The sequence below is a fragment of the Saccopteryx bilineata genome, chromosome 2 (genome assembly GCF_036850765.1).
Source record: "Saccopteryx bilineata isolate mSacBil1 chromosome 2, mSacBil1_pri_phased_curated, whole genome shotgun sequence".
NCBI classification, from domain to species: domain Eukaryota; kingdom Metazoa; phylum Chordata; class Mammalia; order Chiroptera; family Emballonuridae; genus Saccopteryx; species Saccopteryx bilineata.
The window spans coordinates 107,694,165-107,713,617 of NC_089491.1; the positions used below are offsets into that span (position 1 = coordinate 107,694,165).

At 33.7% G+C, this 19,453-nt stretch overlaps 1 protein-coding gene across 2 annotated transcripts in view; it reads right to left on the reverse strand.

The window, feature by feature from the left end:
- PTPRQ (protein tyrosine phosphatase receptor type Q) overlaps window positions 1-19,453 on the reverse strand; it is a 288,444-nt gene that overhangs the window by 11,392 nt on the left and 257,599 nt on the right. For both annotated transcript variants that reach the window (XM_066257585.1, XM_066257584.1), the window contains 6 exons: window positions 19,206-19,287; window positions 15,991-16,081; window positions 9,262-9,338; window positions 3,100-3,234; window positions 2,797-2,922; window positions 1,806-1,954 (listed from right to left, as the gene is read on the reverse strand). In XM_066257585.1, the coding sequence (XP_066113682.1) occupies window positions 1,806-1,954; window positions 2,797-2,922; window positions 3,100-3,234; window positions 9,262-9,338; window positions 15,991-16,081; window positions 19,206-19,287 (660 nt within the window). The remainder of the gene's footprint in view (window positions 1-1,805; window positions 1,955-2,796; window positions 2,923-3,099; window positions 3,235-9,261; window positions 9,339-15,990; window positions 16,082-19,205; window positions 19,288-19,453) is intronic.

Here is a 19,453-nt window from a genome sequence, read left to right on the forward strand (position 1 = left end):
GGACACATTTAATTTTCAGAATTTTCTGGTCTTTCAGGTTGTCAGCTGAATTGAAAGTTAACTAAGTAACTATATATAGTTGATTGAAGTGAGAAGTCAGATTTGGAGATAAAAGTTTAGTAGGTTTAGAATGATATTTAAAGGTGATTATTAATATAAGCATACTTTCCCGCCTTTATCTCTTTTATTTATTTAAATCACAAGGGTGAAGGGCTTTCCTTTTCCGATGGGTTTTAGTACCAGTGGCAGTGTATATAGAAGATACGGAGAAGTTAAAGGCAACTACTATCTATAATTGTTAATGATGCCAGTTTAAAATCAATCACTAAATTTAGAAGTCGTGTCAGTTATACAATATACTACTTTGTTAAAAATTGTATGTATATGAAAGGAAAAATGGAATTGATAGCATAAAAATGAGGCCTTTACTTTTTGTTCTATGTGCTTTTTTAAATATAAACATTGTTCAGGTATTTTATCTTGAGCAAGCATTTATGTATTACGCTTATAACTAAAAGAATCCAAAATATTCCTGAAAGATGTATGATCATTTAAATTACATATTGAGTCATTTCCCCTAAAAAAAATAAAAAGACTAGATAGATATTTTCTTACTTATTTAACCACACTAATTATAGTATATACACTTATTAGAAAAATATTAATAAACTAATTATTGGAATTATAATTAATGATCAAATTGATTATTAATGTGCTCAAAAGATACTGCTAATTAAAAATGTTTTTAATGTAAAAGACATACAACATAAAACTGACTGTTTTAACAATGTGTAATACATAATTCAGTGGCATTAAGCATACTAACACTGGTACAATCATCACCACTGTCAATTTTCAGAACTTTTTCATCATCCCAGACAGAGGCTCTGTATCCATTAAACAGTCATTCCTCATTTCCTTCTCCCCGAAGTCCCTGGTAACCACCATTCTTTCTGTCTCTATTAATTTATCTATTCTAGGCATCTTATGTAAGTGGAATTATAAAACAGTATAATATCCCCATTTTTTATCTAATCTCTTAATGCCAATTGTTGAAGAGAGTCAAGTTGAAATTGATTTAGATACATAATGTTAGAAAACACAAGTCATATCCTTCTGTCCAGGAAAACTCTGAACACTAACCAACCTTAAGTTTTATTTTTAAGAGTATTAAAATTTTATATTTAAGAGTTTTAATGAGAAAAAAATCTCTTTTATACTCATAGTCTATTAACCATGTTCAGAAATTCAAGTCAAAGGAAGACATTTGAATAGCAAAAATATTGTAAAAATTTGGAATTATACTTGGCTTGGTTATTTAACTTGATCTTCATTTTCTTTTATCATTTTTACTCCAGTCTAGAAATTTGCTTTTAAAGAAATGTTTGAATTATAATAACAGTATACTAATACCAATTCAAATAAAAGATCAGATGTTTATTCATAAAATTCATAAAATCTTACATAAACACACTCACATTAATGATGGCCTATAATTTTTAATTTTTAAAAAGCCTGTAAATGCATAATCCAATCAAGAATAAAAGAAAATTTCTGTGCTGCTATATATACTTTTTCTTTTCTTAGACACACTCATCACTCATTTCCGCCATCTGAACTTTTAAAAAGCTACATCTTCATTTATAATGGCCAGTAAAATATCTGAAATGTTAAAGTTGGAATGAATCTACATTAACTTCTGCCAGAAAAATAATCAATGGTATCATGATAATAAAAAGACCACACTAAATTTAAAGACTATTTATAGTATCTCATATAAGGTTTGAACAATGTATCTTTCTTACCTGCAGTGGACAACCATAGGTGTGGTGTCATGTGCTCTGCTTGCTCGAACCAACTTCACAAAGTGAACTAGAGGGGCACTGTTTTCAGGAACCCCATGCTCAGGCCAAGCAGTAAAGTTACACTGTCGAACAGTCATGCAATCCCCATGCTAAACAAAGTGACAGGTGAAAGAAGCATGATACAATTATTTAAATACCACAATAAATGCTGAAGATAGCTGATATCTTAGCTTTTGAAGGTGATCTTTAAAAAATGACTGTTTACCATACAGAAGAACTGTGTTCTCTTTTATCCTATAAGAAGGGTCTTTTATTACTGCTACCAAAAAGAAAATCGCCTTTTAGTGTGAACAGAAACAATATGAAAGCTTGCAAAGAGATAACAATATAGTTTATATTCAAATGTAGCATAACATTTTGTAGAATTGGACTAGTAAATTTTGAAACAATTTTGATCCCAAACAGAAACACATTCACCAATTATTTAAAACCCAGTATTGGTTTCTATTAATGTCAGAAAGTATAAAGATCCTTATATTAATTTCTGTATATATACATATATAAACTGATAAAGTGGGATCCTATACAATCACTTCTGCATTGGTTCTGAATTAAATAGAAAATCAAATTATTAGGATGTAAACAGAGATAAGTGACTTGAGAAATTCTTGCTTTGAGTCAAAGATTAAAGTTTCTTTATTAAATAAAATAAACCTAATGATCTAGTTGTTTCTTCCTTTTCTTCCCTTATCTACCAAAGAATTTGATGCTTATTGGTTAATATAAACACTAGCCACATGATTTGGAATTCAAGCGCAATGACATAGATACTAAAGTCAGATAACAATTCTAAACTTCTGTTCAAGAAAATAATAGGAAAGCATTGTTGACTATATAAGTATCATTGCAAAAAAGATTTCTAGAAATTAATTTTACTTTAGATATTTAGAGCACTCATATTTAGTCAGGTTTCTGACCCTATCATTTTTACCCTTTCAATTTTCAGATCCCTGATGGTCCAATCTATTTGAACATCTTCCATTAGCTTTGTAATCACTATATCTCCAAACACAGTCACTGGTTTGTTGTCCTCTGGCCAATACTGGTGGCATCTGATCTATATTCAGAGAAAATCACTAGTTATAAGAACCGCTATTATATGGATATATATCACAGTTATTGCTACTAAGTTAAAACTGCCTTATTGATGAGTCACAGTATTAGCTAAAATGCCACACATATAATAACACAATTGTAAAATAACATTTTGTAATAAGATTTTCAAAAAACTTACCCGCCCTTTTTCAAAACACTGTGTTAGCATTACTAATGTTTTTGCTCTGGTTTCCCAAACCATTCTCCAAAAATCCCCAACTGTTCCTGGTAATGGACCTTGAGTAGCAATAAATTCATTTGGACATAAGTAACCCTGGAAGGACATGAATACACATTGCATCAATATTTACATATATATAATAGTTTTAAGTTATTGAGCATTATATAAGAAATATACTAGTTGTAAAATGATCTAAAATATTATGTAGTTTGACTGATAAGTAATATTAGATACTCAAAATTTCCAACATCAGACGAGATCGGGCGTGTTCAGGGTGGTATGGCGGTAGACATAATAATTGAATGACAAGATAACCTGGAGATGTCTTCTTTGAATATATGTACCCTGATTTATTAATATCACCTCATTAAAATTAATAAAAATTTATTTAAAAAAAAAATAAATAAAATTTCCAACATCAAATTTTAACCTCACAATGTGATATACTATACAACTAATTGTTCTTAAAACTTATATTCTAACTTTTCAATAAAACATTTAGGACTACATAAAGAAAACAGCAATAAAGGCGACCTTAATTAAATGCTTAATATATATATATATATGTCAGACAATATACTAACCAATTTATAGTTAGTATTTTAATTCATTTATTTTTTATAAAACCCTTGTGAATTAGTATTATTATTGTCCTCATTTATGAGATGAAGATGCTGAAGCTTAGACATGTGAATCTGCTCAAGGTTTCACAGTTGTTATGAGTCCAGAGCCGGCATTCTTGCTCATTTCACTATTTTGTCATATATTTATGGGTTTTGCAGATATTTTCATACTCTTCTTCTAAGAACTTACTTATCTACTTAACCTGTGGCATTAGTAGTTGCTCTCCAGAGCTCTAATCCAAGAGTAATGTGGGGTACAGATCCAGAGACCAGACAGACGGCTGCCAGAGGGAAGAGAAACGGGTTGGGGGACTAGGTGAAAAAAGTGAAGAGATTGCAAAGTACAGGTTGGTAGTTACAGAATAGTCATGGGACGTAAAGTGCAGCACAAAAATATAGTTAATAACATTGTAATGACTATGTATGGTGCCAGGTGCGTACTGGAAATATCAGGGGGATCACTTTTAAAGATGTGATTGTGTAAGCACTATGCTGTTCACCTTAAACAAATACAAAATATTACTGAATATAAAGTGCAATAGAAAAAAGTAAAAAATAAAAATAAAATGAAGAGGATAAAGAGTAATGTGGGGTAATATAAAAGTTTATTTAACTAATGTAAGACCTGAGATTTGTCTCAAACTCTATTGTGACAGCTGTTGTACATTTTATCAAATTATTCTAAGCCTTGGTCCATTCACCTGGAATGTAAGCAGGCAACTTGAGCTGAATCTGTGGGTTTTTCTTAAAGAAAGGTACTATATTTTAAAAAAAAGGGTAGTAATGGAATTATACCTATTCTAAAAATAAAAATGTTTAAGGAATAGGAATAAAAGGTAAAATTTCTTTTCAAATCAGAATTATCTCAGAAGTCAAAATAGAGTGTTATGCAAAGATAATATACATTTTAAATTTCAAGCAATTTATTTTACTTGAAAGAATAATGAGGCACTTTCAGTGATTCTTGCAAATCACAGTGCTAGCCAGTAACAGTCTCTGGGATAACACTTGGAGTTTCTTAAATACATTATATGTTAAAGCATTTCTGTTTTTCCAGTCTTGGTTGAAGTAAATATGACTATTAAATTATTTTACATTGAAAAGTTTAGGATTTTTTAAGCTAAAAAAGAAATATATATTCAGTACATAATATTTCTCCCAATCATTTGCATTTCACTTTTTTCAGGGACTCAATGTCCTTAGGTATAATACTTTCTCATAATGGGAACAAATTTGATATTTCTGATATTATTATTGCTCTTTTGCATCATAAACTTTTTTAGCATCATAACATTTTTTTGTGTATGTGACAGAGAGAGAGAGACAGAGAGAGGGACAGATAGGGGCAGACAAGCAGGAAGGGAGAGAGATGAGAAGCATCAATTCTTTGTTGCAGCTCCTTAGTCTCCTTAGTTGTTCACTGATTGCTTCGGGGGCTATGGCAGAGCAAGTGACCCCTTGCTCAAACCAGCAAACTTAGGCTAAAGCCAGCAACCTTGGGCTTCAAGCCAGCAACCCTGAGCTCAAGCCAGCAACCATGGGGTCATGTCTATGAGCCCATGCTCAAGCCAGTGACCCCACGCTCAAGCTGGTGAGCTTCTGCTCAAGCCAGATGAGCCTGTGCTCAAGCCAGCTCCTTTGGGGTTTCAAACTTGGGTCCTTCACATTTCAGTCCAATGCTCTATCCACTGCACCATTGCCTGGTCAGGTCAGCATTATAACTTTCCATCTTCTATCTTTAATTATGGTAAAATTATTCTCAAGTTAATATAAATTTCAGACATCCAGTTGACAAGATAGATAATTTTTAGGGTTTGGGATCTTCTTCTTGTCCCATTACACAGTGTTTTCATTGTTAGCATTCTTGAAAACATTGCTAAACTCATTCGTATACTTAGTGGCTGTTTTCAGGATGCAATATATCTTTTCCTCCCTACCTCTCTCCCATAGTCCATTCTTCATAAAAGTTTTCCAAGCTCTCTGTGAGTCCTAGCTCCAGGAGCACAATTCCCAAGAACACCCAAAGGCAGAGGGATGCAATATTTATATTGATGGTGTATATGTGTACGTATTTAGATAGATAGATATGTTATGTATTTTTAATTAATTAATTTTTAAGTGAGAAGATAGGAGAGAGTGAGACAGACTCCCATATGTGCACCTACTGGGATCCACCATGCAACCCCTGTCTGGGGCTGATGTTTGAATCAACCAAGCTGTCCTCATTGCCTGAGGCCAATGCTTGGACCATCTGAGCTATCCTCAGCACCCCAGGCTGACACTGGAACCAACTGAGCCATTGGTTGCAAGAGGAGAAGAGGGAGAGAAGAAGGAGAGAAGAGGGAGAGAGAGGGAAAGAGAAGCAGATAGTTGCTTCTTTTGTGTGTCCTGACCGGGATTTGAAGCTGGGATGTCCATATGCCAGGCCAACACTCTATCCACTGAGCCTATCAGCCAGGGCCACACTGATGGAATATTTATCTAGCTACAGACCCTGGCCTGGAGTTCCCCAGCCTTGAAGTATATCCCTCAGACCACTTGCTGGTGCTCCCCTTTCCCTTTCTGAGACCTCATTTCTTTGCTTTCCGATCCGCATATACTCGTGGTTTTGCTTTCTTCCCTACCTCCCTCTATAATTCTCCTTCCCTTTCCTCTAGCTTCTGAAGAAACAAGCATCCAGAATCCATTTGCAGATGGAGTCTGTCTTTTGCTCCTGGTACAACTGTTCATGAACTTTCAGATGGATGCGCCATGGAACTAAACTGGGGAGTTGGGGAAACTGAGATGTTGGACTCCTTTCTGATGTGAAGACTGCCTGAATTTGGAGATGGATAGGTGAGGGCCACCATACTGTCATGGTTTTGTCTACTTCTATCTGTTTTTGTCATCTCAAGCAAAGGAGACTTCCCTGAAAGTAAGACTACAGTACATATACTGCTCACTCCAATACTGACAGCTGCCTTAATGTGCTTTACATTTGGGCCTGCTTACCATGCAGCTCAGTAATGAGGCATGCCACTGAATTTGGGTTATAGTGATCTTGTTGTAAGACTTATATTATAACATCATTTGATTACATATATATATATATATTCAGATTTCTAAGTTTATTGTTTATCTTGCATTATCATCTTCTCATAGTTGTCTCCTGACAACCTATAATATTAGAGCTCATAGTGGGGGTTCAAGAATATATTCCTTTGCTTATGTCATCTTTGTGTTCAGTTAAACCTACTAAAACTCTCTGGTGTCCTTCCTAATCATATTCATATCTTATGCTGTCACCCCTTATATCTCGTTAAAATTAGAGCAGTGGTCCCCAACCCCCGGGCCATGGACCAGTACCAGTCCGTGGGCCATTTGGTACTGGTCCGCAGAGAAAGAATAAATAACTTACATTATTTCCATTTTATTTATATTTAAGTCTGAACGATGTTTTATTTTTTAAAAATGGGCAGAGTCCCTCTGTTACATCCATCTAATACTAACTCTTGACGCTTGTCTTGGTCACGTGATACATTTATCCATCCCACCCTAAAGGCCGGTCTGTGAAAATATTTTCTGACATTAAACCAGTCTGTGGCCCAAAAAAGGTTGGGGACCACTGCATTAGAGGATGTAAAATATTAATTTGTATCTATTTATTAGTAAATTTAAAAAATTGTACTATCTATAGGTTACTGATATAACTATTTGCTTTTTCCTGTTCCCATGTTTTCACAAGACATAGGATCATTAGAACACTGATTAAATTTAAATATCTAAATGCATATATGCCTCAATATGTGAATCAAAGTAAAACTTCAACATGCTATAGTTTAGGCTACAATGAAAATTAGTAAGCACAGGATTTCACCAAAATCTTTAGAGGAAAATTATATTTTCAAGAGAATCAATCACTTGGTAAATAGATAAAATATATATCATAATAATAAACTTTTTTTTAAATACAGATTTAAAGTTCTAGCATAAAAATAGGGTGACATTCAAAGGATGCCTTAACTTCCTCAATCCCCCTACACTGCTTTCCTATTGAATAATCTTAAATTCTCCCATTCTACATTCTTTTCACAGTAAGACCCAATATATGATTGGTATTTTGGAGAGATTGTCAACCAATATAGAATTTAGAATAAATCACCTACTCAAACTTGGAGGTAATAGGACACAGAACACTTACATTTGATGTTGGAGAAAGGATTGAGCATTATTACATAAACAGAGCCCCAATGGAACCAAGGGAAAGGCAGGCCTGGGTGAGAAGGCCCATGAATAAGAAAAAAATAAAAGGCCTATAGGAGTGTGGGAAGAAGAAGAAACCATCAAGTATCTGTAAGATCGCCATGATAAAGATGATAAACCTAGCTATGTATTAGAATTGAACCCAGTGGGAGAAAATATAAGGAATAGAGCTCATCAAAGAAACAAACATCAGTAAGAGTTGATCAGAAATAGAATCATATGCCTTAGAATGCAGTGGATGAAACATTGCCAAGAGAAGTAACATCTAATTATCAGAAATTTTAGAATACCAAAGTGAATTGTTGAATTAACCACAAAGGCAATTTCTATTCTGAAATTTTGTGGATGTATCAACTTAGGTAGAGATCTTGTATGCAAAGAAGGTTTCTATGTACCTCTGATAGTGATGAGGATTGATAGAACAAAAGAGCCATGGAGAATGAGAGGGAGAGAGATCCCTAACAACTTGGTTTCATTCCATTTCAATCCAATTCAGCAAGCATTTATTATCTGTAATTGTGAGACAGTAGACTAGGCATGTCATGATTCCCCCATGATGGTTCATTTAAGACATATTAAAATTTTTTTTTAAATTTTATTCATTTTAGAGTTAGAGAGAAAGAGAGAGAGAAAGAGAGAAGGGGGGAGGATCAGGAAGCAGTAACTCCCATATGAGCCTTGACCAGACAAGCATAGGGTTTTGAAATGGTGACCTCAGCATTCCAGGTTGATGCTTTATCCACTGCGCCACCACAGGCCAGGCACATTTAATATATATTTACTGAGTAACTACAATACAGTTCACATTTGACAAGAAGGTGAGGATAGGGAAAAGAACATGGCATCATAGACCCCTTAAAGGAAAGTAAATCTAGAAGGGAAGAAAAATATAATAGATTTTCATATTATATAAACATGACTGTCTATTCGACTAATTTTTCTTTGAGATACTGGCAGGACTCGTTGTACACAAAGAATATATTGAAAAAGCATATGAAATAGTAAAAAGAACAAGCGGCTATGTAACCTGCCAGTTACTAGTGAAATGATTGTTGGGATATTGAAATCTCTATTAGGAGCCTCCATTCCCCATCTATAAAATGGGAGTACACAGCTGTAAGGAACTGGCACCTCAAGATCCAATGAGAGATCTCAAGGTTGTAATGAATTTGTTGTTTTAAATAGTTGAAAGAGTAATATAATTTCAATATTTCTGTTGTAAAAAAATATAACATATACAAAAATAGCAACTTACAGAAACATAGCTGGCATTAATATAATCCGATCCTGGAATACTGGCATCGGCTATCAGCTTCACTCTGTTGTTATTATCTGAAAAAAATATATAAGAAATCAATGCTAACTCAATTTTAAATGTCACTACTTTTTCTTAACCATAAACATAATACAAAGTTTATGATATAACATTCTATATTACAGGTGGGTGTACAACTAAAGTGAAAGTTCTCTCAGCCTATATTGCCGCCACCTAGAAACAAGAACTATTCTTTTGTACTTGCATATGTTTCCAGAATTTTCTGTGTATCCTAACAGAAAATTAATCACAGGGGAATGATATACACTTTGTTCTGCAAAATTGCTTTTTTCATTTATCTGTATCATTCCATATCAAACTAAACAAAGATACTTAGCTCATTATTTTAGGGAGCCAGGTAGCATTTCATTGTTTGAACATGTCATATTCAAAGATTTAAATTAATCTCATTTTACTTTATAAAATGCTGAATAAACACAAATGAACATTTTGCATGTGTGTTGGAACATATTTTCACAATACATTACCAACAATAAAATTTCCAAATCATATTATGCATCTCAAATTTTGAAATATATATTCCAAAATTGTTCTCTAATTATATCAATTCATACTCTGAACAAAAATGTTTTAACAATTCTGTTTCCTCTTACTTTTACTACCACATTATATTATCAAATATTTTAATTTGTGATCTTTTGATGGATACAAATTAATATCTCATAGTATTTTTTTAAGTGAAAGGAGGGGAGATAGTGAGACAGACATCCCCCATGTGCCTGTACCAGGATCCACTTGGCAACCCCCATCTGGGGCCGATGCTGGAATCAACTGAGACACTAGTTGCAAGAAGAGGAGAGAGAGAGAGAAGGGGGAGAGGGAAGGGAAGAAAAGCAGATGGTCACTTCTCATGTGTGCCCTGATTGGGGATCGAACCTGGGACATCTGCATGCCAGGCAACACTCTATCCACTAAGCTAACCTTCCAGGGCCAGTATTTCATAGTATTTATTTATTTATTTATTTTTAATTAATTAATTTTTTTTTTGGTATTTTTCTCAAGTTGGAAATGGGGAGGCAGTCAGACAGACTCCTGCATGCGCCTGACCGGGATCCACCCGGCATGCCCACCAGGGGCGATGCTCTGCCCATCTGGGGTGTTGCTCTGCTGCAACCAGGGCCATTCTAGTGCCTGAGGCAAAGGCCATGGAGCCATCCTCAGCACCCTGGCCAACTTTGCTCCAATGGAGCCTTGGCTGCAGGAGAGGAAGAGAGAGACAGAGAGGAAGGAGAGGGGGAGGGGTGGAGCAGATGGCGCCTCTCCTGTGTGCCCTGGCTGGGAATCGAACCTGGGACTCTTGCACACCAGGCTGACGCTCCACCACTGAGCCAACCGGCCAGGGCCCATAGTATTTATTTTTATCTCAAGTAAATTTGAGTTTCTCTGCTTATGTATTGGCCATTACAAATACCTTTTATATTACTGACTTTTTATATTATACCATTTTCCTATTCTAAATACTAAAATCAAAGGTTATATGTGGCCTATTGGAGTATGTATTAAACTTTTCTTCTTAGTTTGTCGTTTGTCTTTGAATCTATCAATCTAGCTAGCTATCTTACATTCATATAATTTATTTTTGTAATCAAAATTTTTATTTCTTTTCATTATGGCTTCATTATAGCTTCTTGTGTCATTTATGCAAAGGTTTTTGTCAACAATATTCTTATTTTTATTTTATCCTATATTTTTTAGCGAGACAGAGAGAGGGAGAGAAAGAGAGAAATGCAGACAGGCAGGAAGAAAGAGAGATGAGAAGCATCAACTCCTAGTTGTAGCACCTTAGTTGTCCATTGATGGCTTTCTCATATGTGCCTTAATAGGGGGATAGAGTGGTGGGAGGAGCTCTAGCCGAGCCAGTGACCCCTTGCTCAATCCAGTGGCCTTGGGCTTCAAGCCAGTGACCATTGGTCATGTCTATGATCCCATATTCAAGACAGTGACCTTGGGGGTTTCTAATCTGGATCCTCAGCATCCCAGGCTGACACTCTATCCACTGCACCACCACCCAGTCAGGCAACAATATTCTTATTTTCACAAATTAATTCATAGTTTCTTCTGAAACTTTAATGTGTTTTCCTGCTTTTGTTTCAAATATGTCAATGTTTAAGCCATTGGGATTTATTTATTTGTTTATTTACCTACCTATTTATTTATTTATTTTTCACAATGAGGTAAATCTATTCTTTGTTGTTTGTTTGCTTATGGCCATTTGAAGTGACATATAACAGATTTTTAACATTTCACCTTTCCTCTTATTCAAAATATCACATTTCTCATATACTAGATTTTTTTGTATATTTAGGTCTATTTCTAGACTATTTATTCTCTTCTATTAATATATCTGCCTATTCTTTATTTAATACCAAACTTTAATTTATGATTCTTTAGAATATTTTAGAATCTGCAAGAATCCATAAAAGAGTAGTGTCCTTAACATGTTCACCAAGACCAAGTTGGCCCCATCAACATGCCAAATCCCTGAAAAATGCAACCCAACCACAGTTCAGGCTGTTAGGAACTGTCACAGGGGGCAGGAGTCCAGGAAAAGTCCACATCCAGGAAAAGTCCGCATGGCACTGGAGTTGTTATCACCATTCTATACTTTGCAGCTCATGTCCAAGTCCCAATGACCGCTGCTTCTAGCTGGTAATGATTCAGGACAGGAGTGTGGTGGTTACGGGGGGTGGGGGGAGGGAAGGAGGGAGAGGGAGAGGAGGAGGGGTAACAAAGAAAACTGGATAGAGGGTGATGGAGGACGATCTCTCTTTGGGTGATGGGTATGCAACAGAACTAAATGAAAATATAACCTGAAAATGTTTTCTTTGAATATATGTACCCGGATTTATTGATGTCACCCCATTAAAATAAAAATTTATTTATATATATATATAAAAGAATATTTTAGAATCTGGAAAAAGTGAATAACCCCTATTTATTACGTTTCTTCAAAAATATACTTTTCCAGAGAAATTTTTTTACTAACTGGTATTATAATTACAATGTCCAGTGCTAATTTTAACTAAACATGAAAATGATAAAAGTAAAATATCCATTACTACTTAATTCTTTGAAGGTTTATTATTCTTTCTTATGTCTCTCTCTCTTTTTTTTTTTTTAACCTCAATGGGAAGGCACTCAATAATGAAGGTAAAATAGGTAAATGGGTTGGGGTGTGAATTCCAGATGATCTATCTACCATAAATACAGCCTTAGTGAATTGTTTGGCTTTTCTGCTCATTTGTTACCCCAGCTATAATATGTAGCTATCATATTTATTTTATAAAATCCTCTTGAGAAAAATTTATTTGAAAGCCTATAGTAAGCACTCAGTACATTTTCTCATATTCTTAAACCTAAGCACATAATTATATAGTAAAATGATGTAGCCATATTGTTAGTAATTAATTTAGACCTGCCCAATGGGCTTAAGGTTAGAGATGGGAATGTTTTAGCAAATTCATGCCAATAATTATGTCTTGAAATTTTTGAATTTGGTATAATCTAACTATTTTAATCGTGGCTAGTCCTCTAACTAAGAAAGGGAAGCCATCAGGTTTCTATCACTTGATATACCTGCTTATAACTATCTGAGTCAACAAGTTAAATATTTTCTTCATAGTGTTGGAACACTTCTGAAGGTCAAAGTGTCCTGTCAAACAGAGATTTGCAAATCCCTTCTGCAAGTATTTGTTGCTAAGTCTAGTATCTTAAAGCCCTGTAAGCCAATATCTTCTAAATGCACTGGGATATTTGAAATCCTACTTCCTACATTACTCAGGGGAAACAATGCACCTCACTTAGCTGGCTCCAGTTAAAATTCAGACTCTGTTAAAATGAATTCATTCTCTACAGAAGAAAACATGTTTCTTCGGCATTACAGCTTCCCTGCAAGCACAATGGGGAAATATATTTAGTCTAAACATCTTATTTGCTTATTCCATGTGTGAGGGGGGATGGCTGTGAGTTTACCCCTTGCCTTTTAACCCAGGCTAGGAAAGTGGGCTTGTTATCCCCAGACTATAAACCATAAAGGCCTATTACTAAATCTTATTTACCTGGAAAATTAGTAGTTTTTAAAAATAAGCAATCTTTTGAAAACTAACATTTATTGAATGTTTTCCTTGTTCCACTACTGGGCAAAGTGATTTATGTGATTATTTCATCTGATCTTCACAATAACCGTGAGAGATAGAGACCAGGAATAATATGTCCGGTCACTAAGATAGTGGGTAAACAGAATCACAACTCAGGGTGTTCAATTAGAAGCCTTGTGTTCTTAGCTTTTTTTTTTTTTTTTTTACTATACAGCTGACAGTATGTATTAGTTGAATTAATTATTCTAATAATATTCTTGAAAAATATAAAATTTTACTTAACAAAATTATTTCTTATAGAACCTCTCATTCTTTAAGAGAACAATTAAGGAAAAGTTTTTCCTAACAAATTTGATAAAGTATTTGACGTAGATGTAATATATTATTTTAAAAATTACTGTAGGTTTTCAGTACTGAAATTAAGAAGAAAGCAGAAAACAATTGGACATTACTATTTGACTCTAGCAAAAAAAAAAAAAAATCATGAAATGTCCATTCTAACATCCTTGGTTTATAACCTAAGTTCATCATGAACAATTATTGTTTGTCTTAGCTTCAGAAATGAAAGGTTAGGGTAGTCATACTCTTCAGTTCTTCTGTTATTCTAATGTAATTTAGTCCTATCAACCATTATTCTCTTTTTATCCTATAAGTAATAAGCTAATATTGTCCAATTTTCTTAATAGCTATGATGTGAATTCAGATAATGCAGCAAAATCTTAATAACAAAAGATTTAAATATCACATTAAAAAAAGTTCTCTAACATCTGAAATTTTTACATATTTAAATTAGATATGTTTTGATCCTTGGCAACTAGTTAGACATGCCTGAATTACTTATTTTTTTTTTTACTTTTTCTTTTTTTTTTCTTTTTTTTTTTATTTATTCATTTTAGAAAGGAGAGAGAGAGGGAGAGAGAGAGAGAGGAGAGAGATAGAGAAGGGGGGGAGGAGCAGGAAGCATCAACTCCCATATGTGCCTTGACCAGGCAAACCCAGGGTTTCGAACCTGCGACCTTGGCATTTCCAGGTCGACACTTTATCCACTGCGCCACCACAGGTCAGGCGAATTACTTATTTTATATGTACTGATATATAATAAATTAACTCAGCCAACTATGTAATTATAAATGAGTATCACATATTACAGTGTAACTGTCCTTCAATTAGACTTCAATTATTATTTATTTTTACAGAATATCTCTGAGTAAACATGAAGCAGACAGTCTGAAAGAAATTTAGGTACAGATGGGCATAAAAACATGAGAATTTCTGTATCTCTTAAGCTTATGATGCATCCAACCCAGGTTAACTCTCTGAAAGAAAAAACAAGAGCCTTTTCAGAAAGGTTATGCCATAGAGATTTGGAGTTGTAGAACATTTCTTATTTCCTAGAATAATGTCTTATTTGTCAACTGCTCTGAAAGTAATTTACTTATGATTTGTTTTGTTCCTGAAAGGATTTTAGGATTAAAGCTATTTGTGTTTTCATCCTATTTTAATTCTTGGGTATTAGCAGATTCCATTAGATTACTACCTCCTATATCATGTTTCCTTAATTTTTTTTATTTCATGTCTCAGTTATCCTCTAGTTCTAAAATATCAGAATTTGCTTCATTTCTTCCTATTCATATACATACTTTATGATTATACATTCTGTGATTGTATCATTCTCTAAGTCTCTATCTTTTTAGACTAGAACACACCAATTTTTAAGTATGGAATCTTCTTCAATATAGCTTTGAAAAGGCATAACACAAAGAGAAAATTATAATGTTAACTCTAACATTAAAAATATTTCAAAACTTTAGATTTGAAAAAATATTGACAATATTTTTAAACATCAAAATAGTCACTTTTTGGTTTATAATATAAAGAGTATAAAACTAGAATACAGATGGCATAAACATGTTAAAAATATAACATCAAACATAGCTATTATTAACAGAGGTGTGTCATGTTTTTTTCTTTAATTCTTAAAGCAACAATACGGTTTCTTTCCTTACTCATTGAAAAGCAAAGCCAATTTTAGTATGGTAAAGCACAACTCAGTCTTATTTGTAAAACCAATCATGATAAGCATATATATAAATATGTATAATATATATTAATAAATTTGATCTTCAATGAATATTTTGTAATGTATTCTTATATTCCATAAGAAAACACTGCATTGCTCTTAAGGAAAACAATTGCATGAAGTTGCATGTGAACTTTCTCTTTTCATTTGAAAATGAGGTCTATAAGAAGATGTTAGAGAGTTTTGTTACTTGGATTAGATTACAAAGCTAAGAAACTATTAGGTCTACAATTTCTTGCACCTGCATTAAGTGAACCCTGTGTGAGCATGCTGAAAACCATGTACATTAACTTTAACAAAATTAACAAAGCAAAAAGCTACAATTTGAAAGTTGCTGCTAACAAAAATATAGCATTATAATTTAATTAATATGCAGTAAATACATTTAATAAATTAAAAAATGCTAAAATGTATTTTGTGGGCATGTTAAAGCATTTTACAGCTAAAACCAGAGACAAAAAGTGCACATACATGGTTTTATGTTCGGAAAGCGGTTTTTTGCTCTGTTCCATGGCAGATCGGCATCAGTGGAAGAAAGATCCTGAAGAAATTTTGGTAATTCCTGCGGGATGAAGTCATTGCAAAGTTTACACTGATTTCAGCGGTAAACAAGAAATTCCACGTAGTAAAAGACAATTCTTTTTTCTAAACCCTTTTAGTTTTAAATTGAAAATACCTCTAATAACAGTGAAATTAACCTTAATGAACTTGGGTAAACTTTCACTATAAATATCCTGAATAAAACTGGTCAATTGAGCTGTTGCTCTCTGGTATAATATTTTTTTTTTTGTAACTTAGAAAACTCTAATATTTGGCAACCATATTAGTAATCCTTTAATATATTTTTCTTAATGGTTTTGTCAGGTACACACATAATATTATTTAACATTTTAATGTCTACTTAGGAGGAGAAAGGAGTTCAGTGATTTATTTTTTGTTTTTTCTCCTCAAGCAGTGTGATTTCATGCCTATTAATTGGTACAACACTGGTCAGTTTAAGAAGATGCCAAAAGTCAAATCTTGTCCTCAGAAGGCATTGTCAATTGGTAGTAGAATGCAAAGGTGTGATTAAGAATTATCAGACACAGAGGAAGGGTCAAGGAGACCTATTATTGACATTTTGGTGAAAAATCATGATATCTAATCATCATTAAGAAATCTGTTGCAAAATATACGTATATTCATTATTTTGTTAAGCTAAGACTTACATTTATGAAATTTTTACTTTTTCATTTTAGAAATGTCTCCACTTGCAAAATTCCTTAAAAACTATTACAAACATTTGGTTTTTACAATTAATTCAACCTCATTATAAATCACTTATTTTAACTGGATAATTCTCCCTTTCCACCTTATTTTTCCTCAGAAGGAGAATCTAGACAATCTGTTGCAAGTGGATATGTATGTGTTAGAAGAGAGTGACAGTGTAAACATCTGAATTCTGGTGTGTTGGCACCAGAGGCTTAGAAAAAAATTAAACAACTGAGGAATCTAAAACAGCTTTCATGTGTCAAGGTTTTAGGAGCCTACTTATAAGAGACAAAGAACTATGCGGGGAAGGGGGAAGAAAGGTGAACTGGAAATGACCTAAAGAGTAGTACTTCTGTAATAATTTCACATAGAAATGCCCACTGATAGATTTAAAGGACTCTGGCCTTGATAATCAACAACCAATTACCAGATTGACTGCCTGGACACCACTGTTACACTTGGCGGCCGTATTCTTATCAGGGCACACAGGGCTTCCACCATCCTCCCTGCCATTAGCTCTTTCTCCTACTGTTTCCTGTTTCCAGTGGGATCACAGATGAGTTGGACTGTTTTTGTGTCCTTACATTTTTACATTCACTCCATCTCTCTGGAATACCTTTTCTCCTTTATCTACTCATTGGATTTCTGCTTTTCTTAAAGTTCATCTCAAAAGTCACGTGTTTGTGAAGTCTTTTCTGACTGCTATCCAGGTTTGATCCACATTTCTTTATAAATAGCTCTCTCATGATATTTTCTTATACATGTCTGCAGTTCTTATCATAATATGAGCTTCTTTGGGGTAGGAATAACTGTCACAATAGCTAACACTTGTGCCAACCACTATTCTTAGTACTACATGCATTTAATCATTTTAGCATTTACAACTCAATGAGGTAGATACTATCATTTTAGATATGAGGATATAGAGGCACAGAGCGTTTAAGTGATTTGCCCAAGGTCATTTAGCCATTAAATGTTGAATTGATATATATCAATGTGCCAATACAATGCCTATCATGTATAATAGGAGGTTATAAATATTGAAAGCATAACAAGTGAATATAACCTAAGTTATAAAGTTTTTTAAATATATGCATCAAATAGGCATTTGTTTATTAAAACATAATGTTACTTAAAAAATTTAACAGCATTAGGATAAAAACAATTTTAAAAAGCAATTCCATTTATATTCTATATACATAAAACCTAAATATTTATATAAAAATACACCAAGATCTTAAAACCATAATCTCCACAAAGGCTAAACTAGAAAGTTTCTCAATATAATCTATGTGAAAATGTTATTAGTAATAACACTTTTCATCTACTTCAGTCATGCATAATGTAATTATATTCGCTTCTATTCTAGTGAAATTGTACTTTTGCTTCTGAACAATTGAGAGTTTTCAATGCGTAAATGCTAAAAGGAGTTTTATGGTACCCCTGATTTTGTTAAGTCCAGACCAAGATTACCTAAGAAGCATAACCAAAAAGCTGTAGGAAATACCATTAATCTTCCCACATTTTTTGATATTATTCCCTGAGAGACTGAAATATTATAATCCTGAATTATTCAAGCCAATTGCTTGATTCTTTGTTTCATAAGTTCACACACCATGTGAATTTCATAGGAAAAAAACCCCCAGAAAGTTTTGGTGACATTTAGAAATCTGTTTTATTTTGATAATATAAAATAATCATGTAAGTAAGGAAAGATGCTTACAAATTTTAAAATAACTTGCAGACTTGATATTTACCTTATGTTTTAAAAGAATTTCAATTTTATAGGATATGAAATTGCGCAATAAAATTATTCTTAACTTTTCAATAGTTTTTAGGTGACAAGTTCTTTACTTACTCTCCATAATAGGAATTAGCATTATTTTCATAGTAACTTAAAAATAGGCCCTGTAAAACACTGACATTGCTTATCTATCTTTATTATTTTGGATAGTTCTAGAAGTAACATTTGTACAGTTCCTAGAAACATCAACTTCTGCTCTCAGGTTCACCTATACTGCAAACATAGACTAAGCAGTCAACAATAAATTGGAATTCATTAGTCTCTCTATCTAAAATAATTGTTTACATATAAACTACAGGCCTTGTACACAAACAAAAACTAAAGAATACAGCATTGTAAATTAGCATCTACATCTGGATGAGAGAGCAGCGAAGAAATGAGGCCAGGATGCGTTCCCCGGGAGGTCTGAAGAAGTGCACCTTTTTCTGACACAGTAGGTGAATAATTCTGTTCAGGTTGCACCAGAGGCCGCCCAGTATAACATTACTATCCAAACACTCAACCTGGTAATTGGGTATTGATTATCAAGGCCAGAGTCCTTCATGGCCTTGCATGCTTAAAATGGACATGAAATGTGACACATGAAACGACTGGAGGTCTGGCAATGTTGTGACAACTGCTAGTAACATACCAAAAATTCTTCTTGAAACTTTAGGTTGTTGTTTGTGCAAAGCTCTTCAACATGTTGTAGAAAGGATTTCTTGCTTATCGGCCTCCAAGCAAGGAAAGGTAAAAAATGGAGTCATGTTAGATTGTGTTCTTCCACTTTAGCATTGGCACTGGTTAACCAGTTAAAAGAACAATGGACATTTCAAAACCCATAAACCACCCAGCCCCAGAAAGTCACTCTGTCATACTTACAAAATTAACTTTTCTCCT